This window comes from Oncorhynchus kisutch, linkage group LG7 (assembly GCF_002021735.2).
Source record: "Oncorhynchus kisutch isolate 150728-3 linkage group LG7, Okis_V2, whole genome shotgun sequence".
Classification (NCBI taxonomy): Eukaryota; Metazoa; Chordata; class Actinopteri; order Salmoniformes; family Salmonidae; genus Oncorhynchus; species Oncorhynchus kisutch.
In genome coordinates, this window is record NC_034180.2 from 54,157,262 (window position 1) to 54,182,488 (window position 25,227).

A 25,227-nucleotide genomic window follows, 5' to 3' on the forward strand; every position below is an offset into this window, starting at 1 on the left:
TTGGAAACCACGTTGGGATTTATTTTTCTCGTCTTTGATTGTTGATTTGTATTTACATAGATTGCCAAGTTTTGAAAAAAAAGAGCTTTGAATAAATTTTGAAGGTAAACTGACAGAGATAGATTTGTATCTGATATAATTATAATATGAAACCAGTTTCTAACTTAGCCTGGTCACAGATCTGTTTGTGCTGTATTGCTTGACAATGACCACAGGATTTGACAAGACAACACAAACAGATTTGGGACAGGAATAGGTTCAATGCTACATGGGTATATTCTGTTCTCGATCAGAAACACAAGGTAAGAAACACTCATCACACTCACTGCTAAACAAGCATCTCACTGTAAATTATACAAATTAATATATACATAGTATTCAACTTGTCTTTATCCACATTTTGTTACATTACAGCCTTATTCTAAAGTGAATTAAATCCCCCAAAAATTCAGCTCATCAATCTACACACAATGCACCATAATGACGAAGCAAAAAACAGGTTTTTAGAAATGTTAAATTTATCCAAATAAAAAACTGAAATATAACATTTACATAAGTATTCAGACCTTTTACTCAGGGGGATGGTGATGCTGCTACCACCATGCTTCACCGTAGGGATGGTGCCAGTTTTCCCCTCGATCCTGACTAGTCTCCAAGTCCCTGCCGCTGAAAAACATCCCCACAGCATGATGCTGCCACCACCATGCTTCACCGTAGGGATGGTGTCAGTTTTCCTCCAGACGTGACGCTTGAGATTCAGGCCAAAGTGTTCAATCTTGGTTTCATCAGAGAATCTTGTTTCTCATGGTCAGATTCCTTTAGATGTCATTTGGCAAACTCCAAGCGGGCTGTCATGTGCCTTTTACTGAGGAGGAGCCAGCTCTAGGAAGAGTCTTGGTGGTTCCAAACTTCTTCCATTTAAGACTGATGGAGGCCACTGTGTTCTTGGGGACCTTCAATGCTGCAGAAATGTTTTGGTACCCTTCCCCAGATCTGTGCCTCGACACAATCCTGTTTCGGAGCTCTTCGGACAATTCCTTCGCCTTCGACTTCATGACATGGTTTTTTCTCTGACATGCACTGTTAACTGTGGGACCTTTATATAGACAGGTGTGTGTCTTTCCAAATCATGTCCAATCAATTGAATTGACCACAGATGGACTCCAAAGAAGTTGTAGGTACATCTTAAGGATGATCAATGGAAACAGGATGCACCTGAGCTCAAATTCAAGTCTCATAGCAAAGGGTCTGAATACTTGTGCAAATAAAGGTATGTCTGTTTTTCGCTTTGTCATTATGGGGTATTGTGATGTCATTATGGGGTATTGTGATGTCATTATGGGGTATTGTGATGTCATTATGGGGTATTGTGTGTAGATTGATGAGGACCATTTTTATTTAATCTATTTTAGAATAAGGCTGTAACGTAACAAAATGTGGAACTAGTTAATGGTTCTGAATACTTTCTGAATGCACTGTTTATCTTAACACATGACCACGGTGGAAAATAAGCCCTCATGTTTTAGGGCAGGGAAACATAACATCATATTGAACCTAATATTGTGGTAATAATGTTCAACCTAGGCCTTGTTCTGGTTCAATACATTACAGACCCATAACTCTAACCTAGGCCTTGTTCTGGTTCAATACACTACAGACCCATAACTCTAACCTAGGCCTTGTTCTGGTTCAATACATTACAGACCCATAATTCTAACCTAGGCCTTGTTCTGGTTCAATACATTACAGACCCATAACTCTAACCTAGGCCTTGTTCTGGTTCAATACATTACAGACCCATAATTCTAACCTAGGCCTTGTTCTGGTTCAATACACTGAAGCCCTTTAAGAGCCCATTGAGGATAGCCCTGCGGGTCAGCGTTCTGTAGGTCGGCGTTCTGTAGGTCGGCGTTCTGTAGGTCGGCGTTCTGTAGGACAGTGTTCTGTAGGTCGGTGTTCTGTAGGTCGGTGTTCTGTAGGACATTCAGGACAGTTCTCCAGGGCATCGTGGTAGGAGGCAGAGATCTATTGGCTGTAGGTCGGTGTTCTGTAGGTCGGTGTTCTGTAGGTCGGTGTTCTGTAGGTCGGTGTTCTGTAGGACAGTGTTCTGTAGGACAGTGTTCTGTAGGTCGGTGTTCTGTAGGTCGGTGTTCTGTAGGTCGGTGTTCTGTAGGACAGTGTTCTGTAGGTCGGTGTTCTGTAGGTCGGTGTTCTGTAGGTCGGTGTTCTGTAGGTCGGTGTTCTGTAGGACATTCAGGACAGTTCTCCAGGGCATCGTGGTAGGAGGCAGAGATCTATTGGCTGTAGGCGTGGCTGTAGTGTTCTGTAGGACATAGACTATTAGGTTATTTTGGCAATAGATGTGTTCTGTAGGGTGTGGTAGGTAGAGGTGGAGGTGGGGGGCACTAGGTAGGTGGAGAACGTCATCGCCCTTTCCATCCTTGCCATGATCTGCAACACATATAACACTATATAAAACTATATAACACATATAACACTATATAACACTATATAACACTATATAACACATATAACACTATATAACACTATATAACACTATATAACACTATATAACACTATATAACACATATAACACTATATAACACTATATAACACTATAAACACTATATAACACTATATAACACTATATAACACTATATAACACATATAACACTATATAACACTATATAACACTATATACACTATATAACACTATATAACACAACACTATATAACACTATATAACACATATGTCACTATATAACACATATAACACTATATAACACAACACTATATAACACTATATAACACAACACTATATAACACTATATAACACACATGTCACTATATAACACTATATAACACTATAACACTATATAACACTATATAACACTATATAACACTATATAACACTATATAACACATATAACACTATATAACACTATATAACACAACACTATATAACACTATATAACACAACACTATATAACACTATATAACACACATGTCACTATATAACACATATAACACTATATAACACTATATAACACAACACTATAGAACACAACACTATATAACACTATATAACACTATATAACACAACACTATATAACACTATAACACTATACAACACTATATAACACATATGTCACTATATAACACATGTAACACTATATAACACTATAGAACACATATGTCACTATATAACACATGTAACACTATATAACACTATATAACACAACACTATATAACACATATAACACTATATAACACTATATAACACAACACTATATAACACATGTCACTATATAACACTATATAACACTATATAACACTATATAACACATATACCGCTATATAACTATATAACACTATATAACACTATATAACACTATATAACACTATATAACACAACACTATATAACACATATGACACTATATAACACTATAACACATATGACACTATATAACACATAACACCATATAACACTATATAACACTATATAACACAACACTATATAACACTATATAACACACATGTCACTATATAACACTATATAACACTATAACACTATATAACACTATATAACACTATATACACTATAACACTATATAACACTATATAACACATATGTCACTATATAACACTATATAACACTATATAACACAACACTATATAACACTATATAACACAACACTATATAACACTATATAACACACATGTCACTATATAACACTATATAACACTATAACACTATATAACACTATATAACACTATATAACACTATATAACACTATATAACACTATATAACACATATAACACTATACAACACTATACAACACTATATAACACATACAACACTATATAACACTATATAACACTAACACTATATAACACTATATAACACTATATAACACTATATAACACATATAACACTATATAACACTAACACTATATAACACTATATAACACTAACACTATATAACACTATATAACACATATAACACTATATAACACTAACACTATATAACACTATATAACACTATATAACACTATATAACACTATACAACACTATATAACACTATAACACTATATAACACTATAACACTATATAACACTATAACTCTATATAACACTATAACACTATATAACACTATAACTCTATATAACACTATAACACTATATAACACTATAACACTATATAACACTATAACTCTATATAACACTATAACACTATATAACACTATATAACACTATATAACACTATATAATACATAACTCTATATAACACTATATAACACTAACACTATATAACACTATAACACTATATAACACTAACACTATATAACACTATAACACTATATAACACTATATAACACTATATAACACTATAACACTATATAACACTATATAACACTATAACTCTATATAACACTATATAACACTATAACACTATATAACACTATATAACACTATATAATACATAACTCTATATAACACTATATAACACTAACACTATATAACACTATAACACTATATAACTCTATATAACACTATATAATACATAACTCTATATAACACTATATAACACTAACACTATATAACACTATATAACACTATATAACACTATAACACTATATAACACTATATAACACTAACACTATATAACACTATATAACACTATATAACACTATAACACTATATAACACTATATAACACATATAACACATATAACACTATATAACACTATATAACACTATAACACTATAACACTATATAACACTATAACACTATATAACACTATAACACTATAACACTATATAACACTATAACACTATAACACTATAACACTATAACACTATATAACACTATAACACTATATAGCACTATAACACTATATAACACTATATAACACTATATAACTCTATATAACACTATATAACACTATATAACACATATAACACATATAACACTATAACACTATATAACACTATATAGCACTATAACACTATATAACACTATATAACACTATATAACTCTATATAACACTATATAACACTATATAACACATATAACACATATAACACTATAACTCTATATAACACTATATAACACTATAACACTATATAACACTATAACACTATATAGCACTATAACACTATATAACACTATATAACTCTATATAACACTATATAACACTATATAACACATATAACACATATAACACAATAACACTATATAACACTATATAACACTATATAACACATATAACACTATATAACACTATATAACTCTATATAACACTATATAACACTATAACACTATATAACACTATAACACATATAGCACTATAACACTATATAACACTATATAACACTATATAACTCTATATAACACTATATAACACTATATAACACTATAACACTATATAACACTATATAACACTATATAACACTATATAATACATAACACTATATAACACTAACACTATATAACTCTATATAACACATAAACACTATATAACACTATATAACACTATATAACACTATATAACACTATATAACACTATAACACTATATAACACTATATAACACTATATAACACTATATAACACTATACACTATAACACTATATAACACTATATAACACATATAACACTATATAACACATATAACACTATATAACACTATATAACACTATAACACTATATAACACTATAACACTATATAACACTATATAACTATATAACACTAACACTATATAACACTATAACACTATATAACACTATATAACACTATATAACACTATATAACACTATAACACATATAACACTATATAACACTATATAACACATATAACACTATATAACACATATAACACTATATAACACTATATAACACTATATAACACTATATAACACTATAACACTATATAACACTATATAACACTATAACACTATATAAAACTATAACACTATATAACACTATATAACACTATAACACTATATAACACTATATAACACTATAACACTATATAACACTATAACACTATATAATACATGTAACACTATATAACACTATATTAAACACTATATAATCACTACATATAACACTATATAACACTATAACACTATATAACACTATATAACACTATAACACTATATAACACTATAACACTATATAACACTATATAACACTATATAACACTATAACACTATATAACACTATATAACACTATATAACACTATAACACTATAATAACACTATATAACACTATAACACTATAACACTATATAACACTATAACACTATAACACTATATAACACTATAACACTATAACACTATATACCTAATATAACACTATATAACAACTATATAACACTATAACACTATATAACACTATATAACACTATAACACTATATAACACTATAACACTATAACACTATATAACACTATATAACACTATAACACTATAAACACTATATACACTATAACACTATAACACTATATAAAACTATAACACTATATAACACATATAACACTATAAACACTATATAACACTATATAACTCTATATAACACTATATAACACTATATAACACTATATAACACTATATAACACTATATACACTACTATATAACACTATATAACACTATATAACACTATAACACTAATAACACTATATAACACTATAACACTATATAACACTATATAACACTATAACACTATATAACACTATATAACACTATAACACTATATAACTCTATATAACACTATAGACACTATATAACACTATATAACACTATATAACACATATAACACTATATAACACATATAACACTATATAACACATATAACACTATATAACACATATAACTCTATATAACACTATATAACTATATAACACTATATAACACTATATAACACTATATAACACTATATAACTCTATATAACACTATATAACACTATAACACTATATAACACTATTTAACAACTATAACACTATATAACACTATATAACACTATAACACTATATAACTCTATATAACACTATATAACACTATAACACTATAACACTATATAACACATATAACACTATATAACACATATAACACTATATAACACTATAACACTATATAACACTATAACACTATAACACTATATAACACTATATAACACTATAACACTATAAACACTATATAACACTATAACACTATATAACACTATATAACACTATATAACACTATATAACTCTATATAACACTATATAACACTATAACACTATATAACACTATATAAACACTATAACTATATAACACTATATAACACTATAACACTATATAACACTATATAACACTATATAACTATATAACACTATATAACACTATAACACTATATAACACTATATAACTCTATATAACACTATATAACACTATAACACTATATAACACTATATAACACTATAACACTATATAACACTATATAACACTATATAACTCTATATAACACTATATACACTATAACACTATATAACACTAATATAACACTATAACACTATATAACACTATATAACACTATATAACTCTATATAACACTATATAACACTAACACTATATAACACTATATAACACTATAACACTATATAACACTATATAACACTATAACACTATATACACTATATAACACTATAACACTATATACACTATATAACTCTATATAACACTATATAACACTATTTAACACTATAACACTATAACACTATATAACACTATATAACACTATATAACACTATAACACTATATAACCACTATAACACTATATAACACTATATAACACTACTATAACACTATATAACACATATAACACTATATAACACATATAACACTAAATAACACTATAACACTATATAACACTATATATAACTATATAACACTATATAACACTATATAACACTATATAACTCTATATAACACTATATAACTCTATATAACACTATATAACACTAACACTATATAACACTATATAACACTATATAACTATATATCACTATATAAACACTATATAACACTATATAACACTATAACACTATATAAACTATACACTATATAACACTATATAACACTATATAACACTATATAACACTATATAATCTATATAACACTATAACACTATATAACACTATAACACTATATAACACTATATAACTCTATATAACACTATATAACTCTATATAACACTATATAACACTATAACACTATATAACACTATATAACTCTATATAACACTATATAACACTATAACTCTATTATAACACTATATAACTCTATATAACACTATATAACTCTATATAACACTATATAACACTATAACACTATAAACACTATATAACACTATATAACACTATAACACTATAACACTATATAACACTATATAACACTATAACACTATAACACTATATAACTCTATATAACACTATATAACACTATAACACTAACACTATATAACACTAACACTATATAACACTATAACACTATATAACACTATATAACACTATATAAACACTATATAACTCTATATAACACTATATAACACTATATAACTATATAACACTATACCACTATATAACACTATATAACACTATATAACACTATATAACACTATATAACACTATATAACTCTATATAACACTATATTAACTATACACTATATAACACTATATAACACTATATAACACTATAACACTATATAACACTATATAACACTATAACTCTATATAACACTATAACACTATATAACACTATAACACTATATAACACTATATAACTCTATATAACACTATATAACTCTATATAACACTATATAACACTATAAACATATATAACTCTATATAACACTATATAACACTATAACACTAACACTATATAACACTAACACTATATAACACTATAACACTATATAACACTATATAACACTATATAACACTATATAACTCTATATAACACTATATAACACTATATAACTATATAACACTATAAACACTATAACACTATATAACACTATAACACTATATACACTAACACTATATAACACTACTATTAACACTATATAACACTATAACACTAACACTATATAACACTAACACTATATAACACTATAACACTATATAACACTATATAACACTATATAACACTATATAACTCTATATAACACTATATAACACTATATACTATATAAACACTATAACACTATATAACACTATATAACACTATATAACACTATATAACACTATAACACTATATAACACTATAACACTATATAACACTATATAACACTATATAACACTATATAACACTATATAACACTATAACACTATAACACTATATAACACTATATAACACTATATAACACTATAACACTATATAACACTAACACTATATAACACTATAACACCATAACACTATATAACACTATATAACACTATATAACACCATAACACTATATAACACTATATAACACTATAACACTATATAACACTATATAACACTATAACACTATATAATACTATACATATATAACACTATAACACTATATAACACTATATAACACTATAACACTATATAACACTATATAACACTATATAACACTATATAACACTATATAGCACTATATAACTCTATATAACACTATATAACACTATATAACACTATATAACACTATATAACACTATAACACTATATAACACTATAACACTATATAACACTATAACACTATATAACACTATATAACACTATATAACACTATATAACACATATAACACATATAATCCATTATGACATTTAATATTGAAGTTAAGGTAAAGATGTTCCCTTTAAATACTTATTTTCCACCATAATTTGCAAATTAATTCATTAAAACTCTACAATGTGATTATCTGGATTTTTTTTCTTCTAATTGTGTCTGTTATAGTTGAAGTGTACCTAGGATGAAAATTACAGGCCTCTCTCATCTTTTTAAGTGGGAGAACTTGCACAATTGGTGGCTGACTAAATACTTTTTTTGCCCCACTGTATATTTTTCCTTTACAGGCAGATAAAAAGCCCATGTTTGTAATTCTGCCAGCTGACTCCAGTTCACCTCCCCTCTGGCCAGCTGAAGGACACACACAATTTACATCCCAAATGGCACTCTATTCCCTATTTAGTACACTACTTTTAACCAAAGCCCATGGTCAAAAGTAGTGCACTAAATAGGGAATAGGGTGCAGGCAGAGGGGACGCAGGCAGAGGTCTGCAGTCAGTATAGTACGCCTAACATACTCCTCTCTGCCAGACCGGTCTAATGCGACAGGGAACAGCTCTAATATATTTCAGACTTTATATTTCATCTCATCATTTAGAATCGAGATGTTGGCAGATTTTCTAGTCTGTTAAAAGCAAAATAATACAGGACAGGTGCCAGTCTGAGAGAGGGATCTGTGCAGATGGATGAGAGAGGATCTGTGCAGATGGAGAGAGAGGGATCTGTGCAGATGGATGAGAGAGGGATCTGTGCAGATGGATGAGAGAGGGATCTGTGCAGATGGATGAGAGAGGGATATGTGCAGATGGATGAGAGAGGGATCTGTGCAGATGGATGAGAGAGGGATCTGTGCAGATGGATGAGAGAGGGATCTGTGCAGATGGATGAGAGAGGGATCTGTGCAGATGGATGAGAGAGGGATCTGTGCAGATGGATGAGAGAGGGATCTGTGCAGATGGAAAGAGAGAGGAAGGGAGAGAGAGGGATCTGTGCAGGTGGATAGAGAGAGGAAGGGAGAGAGAGGGATCTGTGCAGATGGAGGTAGAGAGGGATCTGTGCAGATGGAGAGAGGGATCTGTGCAGATGGAGCGAGAGAGGGAGGGATCTGTGCAGATGGAGGGAGAGAGGGAGGGATCTGTGCAGATGGAGAAAGAGGGCTCTGTGCAGAGAGAGAGAGAGAGGGAGGGAGGAATCTGTGCAGAGAAAGAGAGGGATGGAGAGATACAGAGGGTAGGAGAGAGAGAGAGAGAGAGAGAGAGGGAAAGAGAGAGGGAGAGAGAGAGAGAGAGGCTAACTGACTAGGTTTTTTTGTGTTTGTTTCATTAGTCTATTATTGACACAGTCCAAACATGTTTTGCTTGTCAGCAATCAAGTTTTCAAAATATAGCAATCTGGCAGGTATGATCGACTAATGAACAAATACCAGTTTTCCTTTAAGGGATTTCTCTCCCACACTGAACCCTGTTCGGGAATGAGCAGAAAGCTCTGCAGTAATGTCCCTCCCTGCTCCACACAGTCGTCAATGTTATTATGTCTCCAATAAATGTCCTTTAGGAATCTACTTTCTAGATGAGAGAAATCTGCAACTGTAAGTCAGTTGAGAGACACACTTTCTGCTGTGTGCAGGAATGAAAAGCTGGAGGCGTTTGCCCCCCCCCCCTGTCTCTCCAGCCTGCAGCCTGCCAGCAGCCCTCCCCTCCTCTCCCTCCCCCTTTTTTCCAGCCTGCCAGCTCCCCCTCCCCTTCAACCGCCTCTTCTCCTGCCAGCACCATTCCCCTCCTCTCCCTCCTCTCTCCAGCCTGCCAGCACCACCCTCCCTTCTCCAACCAGCACCAACACTGACAGCCCCTCCCCTTCTCCAATCAGCACCAACACTGACAGACCCTCCCCTTCTCCAACCAGCACCCCTCCCCTTCTCCAACCAGCACCAAAACTGACAGCCCCTCCCCTTCTCCAACCAGCACCCCTCCCCTTCTCCAACCAGCACCAAAACTGACAGCCCCTCCCCTTCTCCAACCAGCACCCCTCCCCTTCTCCAATCAGCACCAAAACTGACAGCCCCTCCCCTTCTCCAACCAGCACCCCTCCCCTTCTCCAACCAGCACCAAAACTGACAGCCCCTCCCCTTCTCCAACCAGCACCAACACTGACAGCCCCTCCCCTTCTCCAACCAGCACCAACACTGACAGCCCCTCCCCTTCTCCAACCAGCACCAACACTGACAGCCCCTCCCCTTCTCCAACCAGCACCAAAACTGACAGCCCCTCCCCTTCTCCAACCAGCACCAACACTGACAGCCCCTCCCCTTCTCCAATCAGCACCAACACTGACAGCCCCTCCCCTTCTCCAATTAGTACCAACACTGACAGCCCCTCCCCTTCTCCAACCAGCACCAACACTGACAGCCCCTCCCCTTCTCCAATTAGCACCAACACTGACAGCCACTCCCCTTCTCCAACCAGCACCAACACTGACAGCCCCTCCCCTTCTCCAACCAGCACCAACACTGACAGCCACTCCCCTTCTCCAACCAGCACCAACACTGACAGCCCCTCCCCTTCTCCAACCAGCACCCCTCCCCTTCTCCAACCAGCACCAACACTGACAGTCCCTCACGTTCCCACGTACCCCTGCCCTCTCTGTCTCAGCTCTAACTTCTGCCACCCCTCAGCTCCGCCCCATCCCCTGGTGCTGTTACCATGGTAACCCTTACATCGGAGGCCAAATCACCGCCGTGTGTATTTCTCTTTCTGTTTTAATCAGAGAGACACTGGCCTCTAAAGCTTGTTGGCTACGATGGCAGGTTGTGTGTGTGTGTGTGTGTAGCGTGTTTTGTGTGTGTGTGTAGCGTGTTTTGTGTGTGTGTGTGTAGCGTGTTTTGTGTGTGTGTGTGTGTAGCGTGTTTTGTGTGTGTGTGTAGCGTGTGTTTGGTCACGGATGTAGTAAGGAGGAATAACACACATACTGAACACGATACATATGATATGTAAAACCAACTACTACATTTAATTGGATAACATCGTAAAAAGCTTGTACATACCTGTTAAACTTCACACAGAGAGGCAAACTGGATGGTTGCCGGGGATAGAAGGTGGGGATTTGGGGTTCGAGGGTCTCTGGCTAGAACACAGCACTTTCCTGTTAAGTCACGTGACATGAGGAAGGTCCAGGAGGAGAGACTGGAGCAGAGACTTGAGGAGAGACAGGAGGAGGGTCTAGGAGTGTATAAAACATAGTGATATCTAATCTCTATGGTATAGAATGTACTCCACTGCAGAACCAGGAGGGTATAGAATGTACTCCACTGCAGAACCAGGAGGGTATAGAATGTACTCCACTGCAGAACCAGGAGGGTATAGAATGCCCTCCACTGCAGAACCAGGAGGGTATAGAATGTCTTCCACTGCATAACCAGGGGGGTATAGAATGTACTCCACTGCAGAACCAGTGGGGTATAGAATGTCCTCCATTGCAGAACCAGGGGGGTATAGAATGTCCTCCACTGCAGAACCATAGGGGGTATAGAATGTCCTCCACTGCAGAACCAGGAAGGTATTGATGTACTCCACTGTAGAACCAGGAGGGTATAGAATGCCCTCCACTGCAGAATCAGGAGAGTATAGAATGTCTTCCACTGCAGAACCAGGGGGGTATAGAATGTCCTCCACTGCAGAACCAGGGGTGTATAGAATGTCCTCCACTGCAGAACCATAGGGGGTATAGAATGTCCTCCACTGCAGAACCAGGGGGGTATAGAATGTCCTCCACTGCATAACCAGGGGGGTATAGAATGTCCTCCACTGCAGCACCATGGGGGGTATAGAATGTCCTCCACTGCATAACCAGGGGGGTATAGAATGTCCTCCTCTGCAGAACCATCGGGGGTATAGAATGTCCTCCACTGCAGAACCAGGAGGGTATGGAATGTCCTCCACTGCAGAACCATAGAGGGTATAGAATGTCCTCCACTGTAGAACCAGGAGGGTATAGAATGTCCTCCACTGCATAACCAGGGGGGGTCTAGATTGTCCTCCACTGCAGAACCATGGGGGGTATCGAATGTCCTCCACTGCAGAACCAGGGGGGTCTAGATTGTCCTCCACTGCAGAACTAGGAGGGTATAGAATGTCCTCCACTGCAGAACCAGGGGGGTCTAGATTGTCCTCCAATGCAGAACCAGGAGGGTATAGAATGTCCTCCACTGCAGAACCAGGAGGGTATAGAATGTCCTCCACTGCAGAACCAAGAGGGTATAGAATGTCCTCCACTGCAGAACCAGGAGGGTATAGAATGTCCTCCACTGCATAACCAGGAGGGTATAGAATTTCCTCCACTGCAGCACCATGGGGGGTATAGAATGTCCTCCACTGCAGCACCATGGGGGGTATAGAATGTCCTCCACTGCAGAACCAGGAGGGTAAGGAATGTCCTCCACTGCAGAACCAGAAGGGTATAGAATGTCCTCCACTGCAGAACCATGGGGGGTATAGAATGTCCTCCACTGCAGAACCAGGAGGGTATAGAATGTCCTCCATTGCAGAACCAGGAGGGTATTGAATCCATAATAGCAGCAGAGGGGATGGAACAGGAGAGAGTGTCCAGGAGGGTATAGAAAACCTCTGCAGCAAAACTAGGAAGGTTCTATACTACACTCCACTGCACAACCAAGGCTCGGATGTTTCCTGTTATATGACATGAGGAGAGACAGGCATAGGATCCTGGAGGACAGTCCAGGAGTGTTTATAGAACATACCGGTCTCTATACTATAGAACACCTCTACAGTAGAATCAGGTTCCAGGTAGATTATATTCTACAGTAGAATCAGGGGCCAGGTAGATTCTATACTGCAGTACAATCAGGGGCCAGGTGGATTATATTCTACAGTAGAATCAGGGGCCAGGTAGATTATATTCTACAGTAGAATCAGGGTCCATGTAAATTATATTCTACAGTAGAATCAGGGGCCAGGTAGATTATATTCTACAGTAGATTCAGGGGCCAGATAGATTATATTCTACAGTAGATTCAGGGGCCAGATAGATTATATTCTACAGTAGAATCAGGGGCCAGATAGATTATATTCTACAGTAGATTCAGGGGCCAGGTAGATTATATTCTACAGTAGAATCAGGGGCCAGGTAGATTATATTCTACAGTAGGATCAGGGGCCAGGTAGATTATATTCTACAGTAGAATCAGGGGCCAGGTAGATTATATTCTACATTAGAATCAGGGGCCAGTTAGATTATATTCTACAGTAGAATCAGGTTCCAGGTAGATTATATTCTACAGTAGAATCAGGGGCCAGGTAGATTCTATACTGCAGTACAATCAGGGGCCAGGTAGATTATATTCTACAGTAGAATCAGGGGCCAGGTAGATTATATTCTACAGTAGAATCAGGGTCCATGTAAATTATATTCTACAGTAGAATCAGGGGCCAGGTAGATTATATTCTACAGTAGATTCAGGGGCCAGATAGATTATATTCTACAGTAGAATCAGGGACCAGATAGATTATATTCTACAGTAGATTCAGGGGCCAGGTAGATTATATTCTACAGTAGAATCAGGGGCCAGGTAGATTATATTCTACAGTAGGATCAGGGGCCAGGTAGATTATATTCTACAGTAGAATCAGGGGCCAGGTAGATTATATTCTACATTAGAATCAGGGGCCAGTTAGATTATATTCTACAGTAGAATCAGGGGCCAGGTAGATTCTATACTGCAGTAGAATCAGGGTCCATGTAAATTATATTCTACAGTAGAATCAGGGGCCAGGTAGATTATATTCTACAGTAGAATCAGGGGCCAGGTGGATTATATTCTACAGTAGAATCAGGGGCCAGGTAGATTCTATTCTACAGTAGAATCAGGGGCCAGGTAGATTATATTCTACAGTAGAATCAGGGGCCAAATAGATTATATTCTACAGTAGAATCAGGGGCCAGGTAGATTATATTCTACAGTAGAATCAGGGGCCAGGTAGATTCTATACTGCAGTAGATTCAGGGGCCAGGTAGATTCTATTCTACAGTAGAATCAGGGGCCAGGTAGATTCTATACTGCAGTAGAATCAGGGGCCAGGTAGATTATATTCTACAGTAGAATCAGGGGCCAGGTAGATTATATTCTACAGTAGAATCAGGGGCCAGGTAGATTCTATACTGCAGTAGAATCAGGGTTCTCTCTGATGCCTCATCAGCAGCTGGCTGGGTTGTGTTGTGCTGACATCACTCTGAGTGATGTCACGTTGCTCTGCCACAGCTGCTTCGTCAGCGGTTGGTTGGTCGGCTCGGCCGTACGGTGAAGACAGGAGGCGAGTACAGCCAAGGGCTCAGAAACAGCACAGTACAGAATACACTACACACTTAGAAAAACAACTTCCAAACAGGTTATTTGGCTGCCACCATAGGAGAACTCTTTTTGATTCCAGGTAGAACCCTTTTCGGTTCCGGGTAAAAACTCTTTTGGATTCCATGTAGAACCCTCTCTGGGAAGGGTTCTACCTGGAACCAAAAATGGTTCTTCAAAGGGTTATCCTATGGGGACAGCCGAAGAACCCTTGTAGATTCTAGATTGCACCTTTTTTCTAAGAGTGTACAACACACAGTTTCTCCATCTGCATCACAACACACAAAAGAGTCCCTGGTCTGCTTTAGGGCTCTCAGACCACTCACTTGTGCTTCCTTTCCCCTTTCTATCTGATTCTCTCTCCCCCTAAAGAGAGAGAAGGGCTCCGTTAAAAGCAGCCAATGTGGCTAGTTGTCATGGAGTTGTGCTTCCCGGGGCAACAATGGTTCTTTTCATTCCAACAGCACAGCTCTCAGTTGGGTAGATCTGATAAAGAGGGAGCATGGAGGGGGCTGTGTTACTAGGTGGAACACTCTGATCCACATAATATATTATGTCCCAAACTGTTGGTTTATAATCCACAAGAGCAGATCTTTGTCCAAGTCAACCTGCATACACTATTTTATTTTATTTATTATTATTCTTCATTGATTTGCATATTATAAAGTGTACTTTTGGCATTAAGATAATTTGTCTAAACAATACAAAGGAATGATTCTGATTTCACCAAATAAATGGGTGAGGTGTAAAGAGGAAAGGGTAGGACAGGAGACACCATTCCTCATGAGAGACATATGTTTTAAAGCTGTGCAGCATTTGCAGCTAGTTAGGAGGCTATAAGCAGTCAGAGAGCACTATGATGACACACCAAATGATGACCACCAATCAGAGAGCACTATGATGACACACCAAATGATGACCTCCAATCAGAGAGCACTATGATGACACACCAAATGATGACCACCAATCAGAGAGCACTATGATGACACGCCAAATGATGACCACCAATCAGAGAGCACTATGATGACACACCAAATGATGACCACCAATCAGACACCATTATGATGACCACCAATCAGAGAGCACTATGATGACACACCAAATTATGACCACCAATCAGAGAGCACTATGATGACACACCAAATGTGTTGGATGGATCCTTTTAGACCTCTTCTAATGCCTCTTAATAAGGGAAAAGTAATCCAAAAGAATCAGATTACGTTACTGAGTTTGGGTAATCCAAAAGTTGATTTTGCACAGGTAGCTAGCAACTGTAATGAATTACATTTACAAAGTAACCTGTCCAACCCTGGCTATAGCCTGGTTAACCAGTAGTAACCACTAATCCAGGGTAGTAACCAGTAGTTAACAGCAGTAACTAGTTACCAGGAACCAGTAGTCCCGGGTAGTAACCAGTAGTTACCGATGGTCCAGGGTAGTCAGTAGTTACCAGGAACCAGTAGTCCCGGGTAGTAACCAGTAGTTACCAGTAGTCCAGGGTAGTCAGTAGTTACCAGGAACCAGTAGTCCAGGGCAGTAACCAGTAGTTACCAGTAGTCCAGGCTAGTCAGTAGTTACCAGTAGTCCAGGGTAGTCAGTAGTTACCAGGAACCAGTAGTCCAGGGTAGTAACCAGTAGTTACCAGTAGTCCAGGGTAGTCAGTAGTTACAACTAACCAGTAGTCCCGGGTAGTAACCAGTAGTTACCAGTAGTCCAGGGTAGTCAGTAGTTACCATTAACCAGTAGTCCCAGGTAGTAACCAGTAGTCCAGGGTAGTCAGTAGTTACCAGGAACCAGTAGTCCAGGGTAGTCAGTATTTACCAGGAACCAGTAGTCCCGGGTAGTAACCAGTAGTTACCAGTAGTCCAGGGTAGCCAGTACTTACCAGGAACCAGTAGTCCAGGGTAGTAACCAGTAGTTACCAGTAGTCCAGGGTAGTCAGTAGTTACCACTAACCAGTAGTCCAGGGTAGTAACCAGTAGTTACCAGTAGTCCAGGGTAGTCAGTAGTTACCAGGAACCAGTAGTCATGGGTAGTAACCAGTAGTTACCAGTATTAGAGGGTAGTCAGTAGTTACTAGGAACCAGTAGTCCTGGGTAGTAACCAGTAGTTACCAGTAGTCCTGGGTAGTAACCAGTAGTCCAGGGTAGTAACCAGTAGTTACCAGTAGTCCTGGGTAGTAACCAGTAGTTACCAGGAACCAGTAGTCCAGGGTAGTAACCAGTAGTTACCAGTAGTCCAGGGTAGTCAGTAGTTACCAGGAACCAGTAGTCCCGGGTAGTAACCAGTAGTCGAGGGTAGTCTGTAGTTACCAGAAACCAGTAGTCCCAGGTAGTTACCAGCAGTTACCAGTAGTCCAGGGTAGTCAGTAGTTACCAGGAACCAGTAGTCCAGGGTAGTAACCAGTAGTTACCAGTAGTCCAGGGTAGTCAGAAGTTACCAGGAACCAGTAGTCCTGGGTAGTAACCAGTAGTTACCAGTAGTCCAGGGTAGTCAGTAGTTTCCAGGAACCAGTAGTCCCGGGTAGTAACCAGTAGTTACCAGTAGTCCAGGGTAGTCAGTAGTTACCAGGAACCAGTAGTCCCGGGTAGTAACCAGTAGTTACCAGTAGTCCAGGGTAGTCAGTAGTTACCAGGAACCAGTAGTCCCGGGTAGTAACCAGTAGTTACCAGTAGTCCAGGGTAGTCGGTAGTTACCAGTAGTTACCAGTAGTCCAGGGTATTAACTAGTAGTAACCAGTAGTTACCAGGAACCAGTAGTCCCGGGTAGTAACCAGTAGTTACCAGTAGTCCAGGGTATTAACTAGTAGTAACCAGTAGTTACCAGGAACCAGTAGTTACCAGGAACCAGTAGTCCCGGGTAGTAACCAGTAGTTACCGGTAGTCCAGGGTATTAACTAGTAGTAACCAGTAGTTACCAGTAACCAGTAGTCCCAGGTAGTAACCAGTAGTTACCAGTAGTCCAGGGTATTAACTAGTAGTAACCAGTAGTTACCAGGAACCAGTAGTCCCAGGTAGTAACCAGTAGTTACCAGTAGTCCAGGGTAGTCAGTAGTTACGAGGAACCAGTAGTCCCAGGTAGTAACCAGTAGTTACCAGTAGTCCAGGGTATTAACTAGTAGGAACCAGTAGTTACCAGGAACCAGTAGTCCCGGGTAGTAACCAGTAGTTACCGGTAGTCCAGGGTATTAACTAGTAGTAACCAGTAGTTACCAGTAACCAGTAGTCCCGGGTAGTAACCAGTAGTTACCAGTAGTCCAGGGTATTAACTAGTAGTAACCAGTAGTTACCAGGAACCAGTAGTCCCAGGTAGTAACCAGTAGTTACCAGTAGTCCAGGGTAGTCAGTAGTTACGAGGAACCAGTAGTCCCAGGTAGTAACCAGTAGTTACCAGTAGTCCAGGGTATTAACTAGTAGTAACCAGTAGTTACCAGGAACCAGTAGTCCCAGGTAGTAACCAGTAGTTACCAGTAGTCCAGGGTATTAACTAGTAGTAACCAGTAGTTACCAGTAACCAGTAGTCCCGGGTAGTAACCAGTAGTTACCAGTAGTCCAGGGTATTAACTAGTAGGAACCAGTAGTTACCAGGAACCAGTAGTCCCAGGTAGTAACCAGTAGTTACCAGTAGGCCAGGGTAGTCAGTAGTTACGAGGAACCAGTAGTCCCAGGTAGTAACCAGTAGTTACCAGTAGTCCAGGGTATTAACTAGTAGTAACCAGTAGTTACCAGGAACCAGTAGTCCCAGGTAGTAACCAGTAGTTACCAGTAGTCCAGGGTATTAACTAGTAGTAACCAGTAGTTACCAGTAACCAGTAGTTCACCAGTAGCATGAAGGTGTGCCTCATCACTTGTCATCCAGGCTGGCTTTGAACTGGAATTGGGCCTCTAGATCCATCTTATCAAATGTCCTCATGTTGGTCTCCTCCCTGACCCGGTCCCGTACGTGGAAGGAGGCGCGGGCGGTAGAGCGAGCGCTCTCCAGCACGGCTCTCTTCTCCCTGAAGATCTGCTCACTCTTCTCCAGCTTCCTCTCGATGGACTGGAGGAGCTCCATCCTCCTGGCTAGCTCTTCCCCTTCCACACGCTGTCTGTTGAGTCGTTGTAGTCTCTCCTTCTCCTGCCTGCTCTGTACTGCTCTCTGGGATTTCTCCTTGGCCCTCTCCTCTGCCACCAAAGCTGCCTGCTGGGCCCGTCTCTCTGCTTCCTTGGCCCGGGCCTCCACCTGCTGTTGCTGCTGTTTCTCCCTCTTCTCCGCAGACCTCCTTGCCTTCTGAATCTGTTGCTCCTCCCTCTTAGCCTTCTCCTTCAGCTCCTTGTCTCTCCTCTCTACGATCTGTTCATAGTTCTCCAGGGAACGGCTCAGCTTCTCCTCAGCAGCCTTCCGTGCATCCTCCCGCTCCTCCTCCTCTCTCCGGGCGATCTCCCTGATCAGGGCTGCGTGGCGCCTCCTCTCGGCCCGGTTCAGTCCCCGGCGCTCCTCGTGGGCCTGGTGCTCCTTCTCCTGCTTCTTCAGCTCAGCAATGGTAAGTTTCTCCTTGAGGAGTAGCTGCTCCTGCTCCAGCACTGCAGCCCTGTCCTCCTCTAGAGCCTTGAGGTTCTGCTCCTGCTGTTCCTTCTTCTGTTTCTCCTCCCTGGCAGCCTGCTGGAGCCTCTGCTGCCTACTGCGCTCTTGCAGCTCTGCCAGCTCCCTCCACCGCTCCTCGCTCTCCGCCACCTGACGCAGCTTAGCGGCCGACGACTCTCTCTCCTGCTGGCTGAGCCGACGCTGGCGGTGGGACACCTGCGACTGCCACGCCCGCTGGCACTGCAGCACCGCCCGTTGCTTCTCCCGGTCCTCCCGCTCCCGCTGCAGGTCCCCCAGGCGCTTCTCGCTGTCCCACTGCAGGTGAGCCACGTAGCGCGTCTGGCTCATGATGTCCTCCTCCTGGTACCGAGCCAGCATCAGAGCAGCGATCTTCCTGTCCCGCTCCGGCACCGCCTTCAGCCCCCGCCGCCGCACCTCCTTGACGATACGCTCCACCTTCTGGGTGGTCTGGAGGGAGTGGCTGAGGTCCCCAAGGCTAAGGCTCCTCCCCATCAAGGAGTTGAAGGTGGCCAGGGTGCGGGCACGGGGGGAGGAGGACTTGGCCCAGGGGTCTCTGGGTCCATCCCAGCTGTAGGAGGAGGAGGCGCCAGACTCCTCTCCAGAGGAGGTGCAGGTGGTGGTGGAGGTGGTGGTAGAGGTGGAGATTGTATCCATCCTCCTTTGTAGGGACTCAAGGGAGTGGCTCTTCCCTCTGCCCTTTGGAGTGGACACAGGGTGGCCGTTGTGGTGAGGGAACGGCCCTCCTAGACCCCCTGTGATGCCATTGAGAGCTGCTGTAGTCGGGGTGACTGGGCTCTGCACGGAACTCTTGAAGATGGTGGATGTCATGGAGGTGGTTGTTCTGGGGAAAGAGGAAGGTTTGGAGGCTGATCTGGGGAAGGTGTTGGAGGCTTTCGGCGTGGTGGTCGTGCTGCTGCTGGGGATCTTTCTGACCACTGGAGGTGGACCTGAGACAGGGCGGGGTGCCTTGGTTAGTTCTGAGGATTTAGGATGTTTAGCAGAACCAAAACCACAGTCCAGACCTTTAGAAGATGAGGAAGCAGAGCTGAATGAGCTGGTCTTAGAAGACTGCAGAGAGCTACTTTTAGCTAGAAGATTTGCACTAGTTTTATTAATGCTTGGACCTGGTGTTGTAGAAGAAGCTCTAGAGGCCTGTCCTGCACTACTGGGGGAAGGTTTAGATTTAGTAGGACTAGAGGCCACAGGGCCTGGTTTAGATAGCGGAGTTAAGCTGGATGTGACTGGTGCTCTGTGCTGTTCCTCTGTTGATGATGCAGCATGTCCGTTGACTGCAGCCTGAAGGATTCTCCTCTTATCTTCCCGTATGATCCTCTCTCTCTCCTCCCGGCATGCTCTCAGCTTGGCGTGCCTGTCCTTCTCATACACCTCAAACATGCCCGTCGCCACGCGCATGGACCGTCCCGGGGCCTCACGGGCGAAGTCTGACAACGGGCGCGACAAGATCTCCACGGGTTTGACCCCGCAGCGGGCGCAGGCCTCCAAGGAGCGGGGGCTGGTCAGGACATAACGGCTTCCCTCTGCCACCGGGGTGTCGAAGTTATATAGGTCCAGGTGCAGCTTGGGGCATGGTTCTCTGGGCTCTGGGTCGCTGCTTGGAGGCTGGAGGTCTTGAGGTAGAGGGTTCAGAGCTTGGCTGCTGTTCGACAGGGAGGTTGCTGCCTCCAGACTGACCTGAGGGCTCTGTGGCTGGGTGTGTGGACTGGGAGGCTGGAAGTCTGGAGGGCCTTGAAGCTGGAGCTGGGTGTGTGGACTGGGAGGCTGGAAGTCTGGAGGGCCCTGAAGCTGGGTGTGTGGACTGGGAGGCTGGAAGTCTGGAGGGCTTGGAGATTGAAGCTGCCTGTACGGAGGGCCCTGAAGCTGGGGCTGGGTGTGTGGACTGGGAGGCTGGAAGTCTGGAGGGCCCTGAAGCTGGAGCTGGGTGTGTGGACTGGGAGGCTGGAAGTCTGGAGGGCTTGGAGAATGAAGCTGCCTGTCCTGAGGGCCCTGAAGCTGGGGCTGGGTGTTTGGACTGGGAGGACTGGCCTCCTGTGCAACAGGGGGAGGAGCTACCATCCTCTCCCACAGCCCAGCAGAGTGTATGGGTGTGGTCTCTGCATCATTGCCACCCACACCCTCGCCCTCCTCTGTTGCTTTCCCATCAGCCTGGTCTGGTAGTCTGGTGGGTGCAGAGGCCTTGTCTGGTAGTCTGGTGGGTGCAGAGGCCTGGTCTGGTAGTCTGGTGGGTGCAGAGGCCTGGTCTGGTAGTCTGGTGGGTGCAGAGGCCTGGTCTGGTAGTCTGGTGGGTGCAGAGGCCTGGTCTGGTAGTCTGGTGGGTGCAGAGGCCTGGTCTGGTAGTCTGGTGGGTGCAGAGGCCTGGTCTGGTAGTCTGGTGGGTGCAGAGGCCTGGTCTGGTAGTCTGGTGGGTGCAGAGGCCTGGTCTGGTAGTCTGGTGGGTGCAGAGGCCACCGGCAGGGCATCCATCTGTTTCCCTTTGGTCTGGTCCTCTGGCTCAGACGGGTCAACCATAGCTGGCTAATATTAGAACAAGAGAGGGAGGAGGGAGGGAGGAGGGGGGGAGGAGGGGTGGGAGGGAATTAATGTAGAGGAATGGGGTGAATAGAAGACAGAAATTTAAGCAGCAGGATTATATCAGGCCATCTCTGTCCTACTCTGTCCAGGGCTTAATCTGTCTGTATGTCTGTCTGTGTGGGTGAGGGAATATCTAGCGCATATTTGACATGCGACAGACGGTGCTTCCTGCTGTAGACATTCATACATGACTCACATTCACTGATTATGTTCCTGTTGAGGCCCTTCTATCTTCAGGGGACTTTCATTAACCGACAAACAAGAAGTAATGGCATTATCCTACGATGAGGGAGGAACCTATTCATTGATATGAATTATTTTACATGGCTATGAACAAGCACAGGATGCCTGCTGCAATGCACATATCATACACAGCCTAACAGACTGACCCCTTGTTACAGCCAATTTTTTCCACATCCCAATTAAATGTGCATTACAGAGAATAGAATAGAGCCGTATAATAAAATTTAAAAAATTAAAGATGACTTTAAATAATACTATTTTATTACATATTAATAAGTAATTCATAGGCCTACACACATCAAACATAGTGTATTCCCATGTTAAAGCTGATATACTAGTCTATGTCTGCAGGCCTCCGTTTGCCAAAACAACTCCTGTCACATTGCATCAACAGATTATCAACACAGATGACACATCTCACCCCAAACCGAGATAGTTGTTTCCCCCCCCCAGATTAAAACAATGATCATTAATATGTATAGGCTATAACCTACTGACTGAAACAAAACCGTCACTAACCTGCCACTTTAACGATTGTTTCCTAAACCGATGCTATCTAGTTCCAAATGAGTGCGTTTAGTCCCCTCCACACCCTGCATACTACCAGGTGACGGAGGAATTACTCTGTGCGCTGACAGACCCAGCGATGGAAGATCACAGACGTCACCGCGACCTCTGAGCGACGCGACACAGACGGCGTCTTTCTCCCTCTGTTACACAGGGCCGTTGTTGATGACACGACTCGATGCATGTCTTTCAACTCTTCGTGTTTACATTTATCTGCAGCTTCTATTAGTAATAATAATAATTATTATAATATATTTTTAACCGCAAATAGCTAGGCTGTGGGGTCGGTCTTGGTCTCTGTGCTAGGCTGGTGTGCTCAGTCTCCACCTGCTGTTCTACTCTCTCCCGCATCTCTCCACCCCTCCATCTCTTCTCTTCATCCGCTACTACAGCCCCCGCCTGCTTCTGCTGCTGCTTGTGACAATATGGTAAAAATATATATATATATTGTGCAATGGCACTGCAATGCAATCTCCCCTTCTCCCTTTGTCTGCTCATTTTACATTATAAAACGACAATATTATATTACTGCAACAATATAATAATATTGGATTATTATATTAGATTATTTCCAAAATATTATATTAATGCAGTATTGCATTTCTTATCTATTTTGCAGCAATATACCTAAGGCCTATGTAGGCCATATGAAGCCTATACTTGTAAACGATTGACCACTAGGATTTTTATACAATGTTACATTTCCTAGGCTTTAGCAGAAAACAAATCGAAAACAGTAGTTACCCAGTAACTCGCTTACCTTATTAAAGATCCCGAAAGCTTCCAAAAAATACATGTTTATTATTCAAGCTATTAATAGACAGGATGCTGTGTTCAACGTTCTAATTCTGTGTTATTTCATCCATCTGCAGCTAGCCATCTGCCATAGACAGTATATATCTGCCCGGGGGCTTTGGTGGGGGTGGCCAAGACTGCAATGAACCCATATAGCCACTAGGGGATGCTGTAAGCTCATTGTATGAGCTTTACAGCGCTGGAATTTACAGTGCCTTCAGAAAGAAGGACTTATTCCGCATTTTGTTACGTTACAACCTGAATTCAAAATGGATTAAATCACCCATCT

General features: G+C 40.5%; 1 protein-coding gene across 3 annotated transcripts; it reads right to left on the reverse strand.

The window, feature by feature from the left end:
• Nucleotides 1-25,016, reverse strand: ccdc177 (coiled-coil domain containing 177). 3 transcript variants are annotated; one of them, XM_031829351.1, is made up of 3 exons: nt 24,904-25,016; nt 12,843-23,276; nt 1-2,323 (listed from the first exon to the last, which is right to left on the reverse strand). In XM_031829351.1, the coding sequence occupies exons 1-2, from the start codon at nt 24,937-24,939 to the stop codon at nt 20,004-20,006; spliced, it is 3,309 nt and encodes a 1,102-aa protein (XP_031685211.1). In that variant the 5' UTR covers nt 24,940-25,016; the 3' UTR covers nt 1-2,323; nt 12,843-20,003. The 3 variants fall into 3 exon arrangements, with proteins under 3 accessions (XP_031685211.1, XP_031685210.1, XP_031685212.1); XM_031829350.1 differs by having other exon boundaries at nt 1-2,451; XM_031829352.1 differs by lacking the exon at nt 24,904-25,016 and adding an exon at nt 24,096-24,349 and having other exon boundaries at nt 1-2,451.
• Nucleotides 25,017-25,227: the final 211 nt, after the last annotated feature.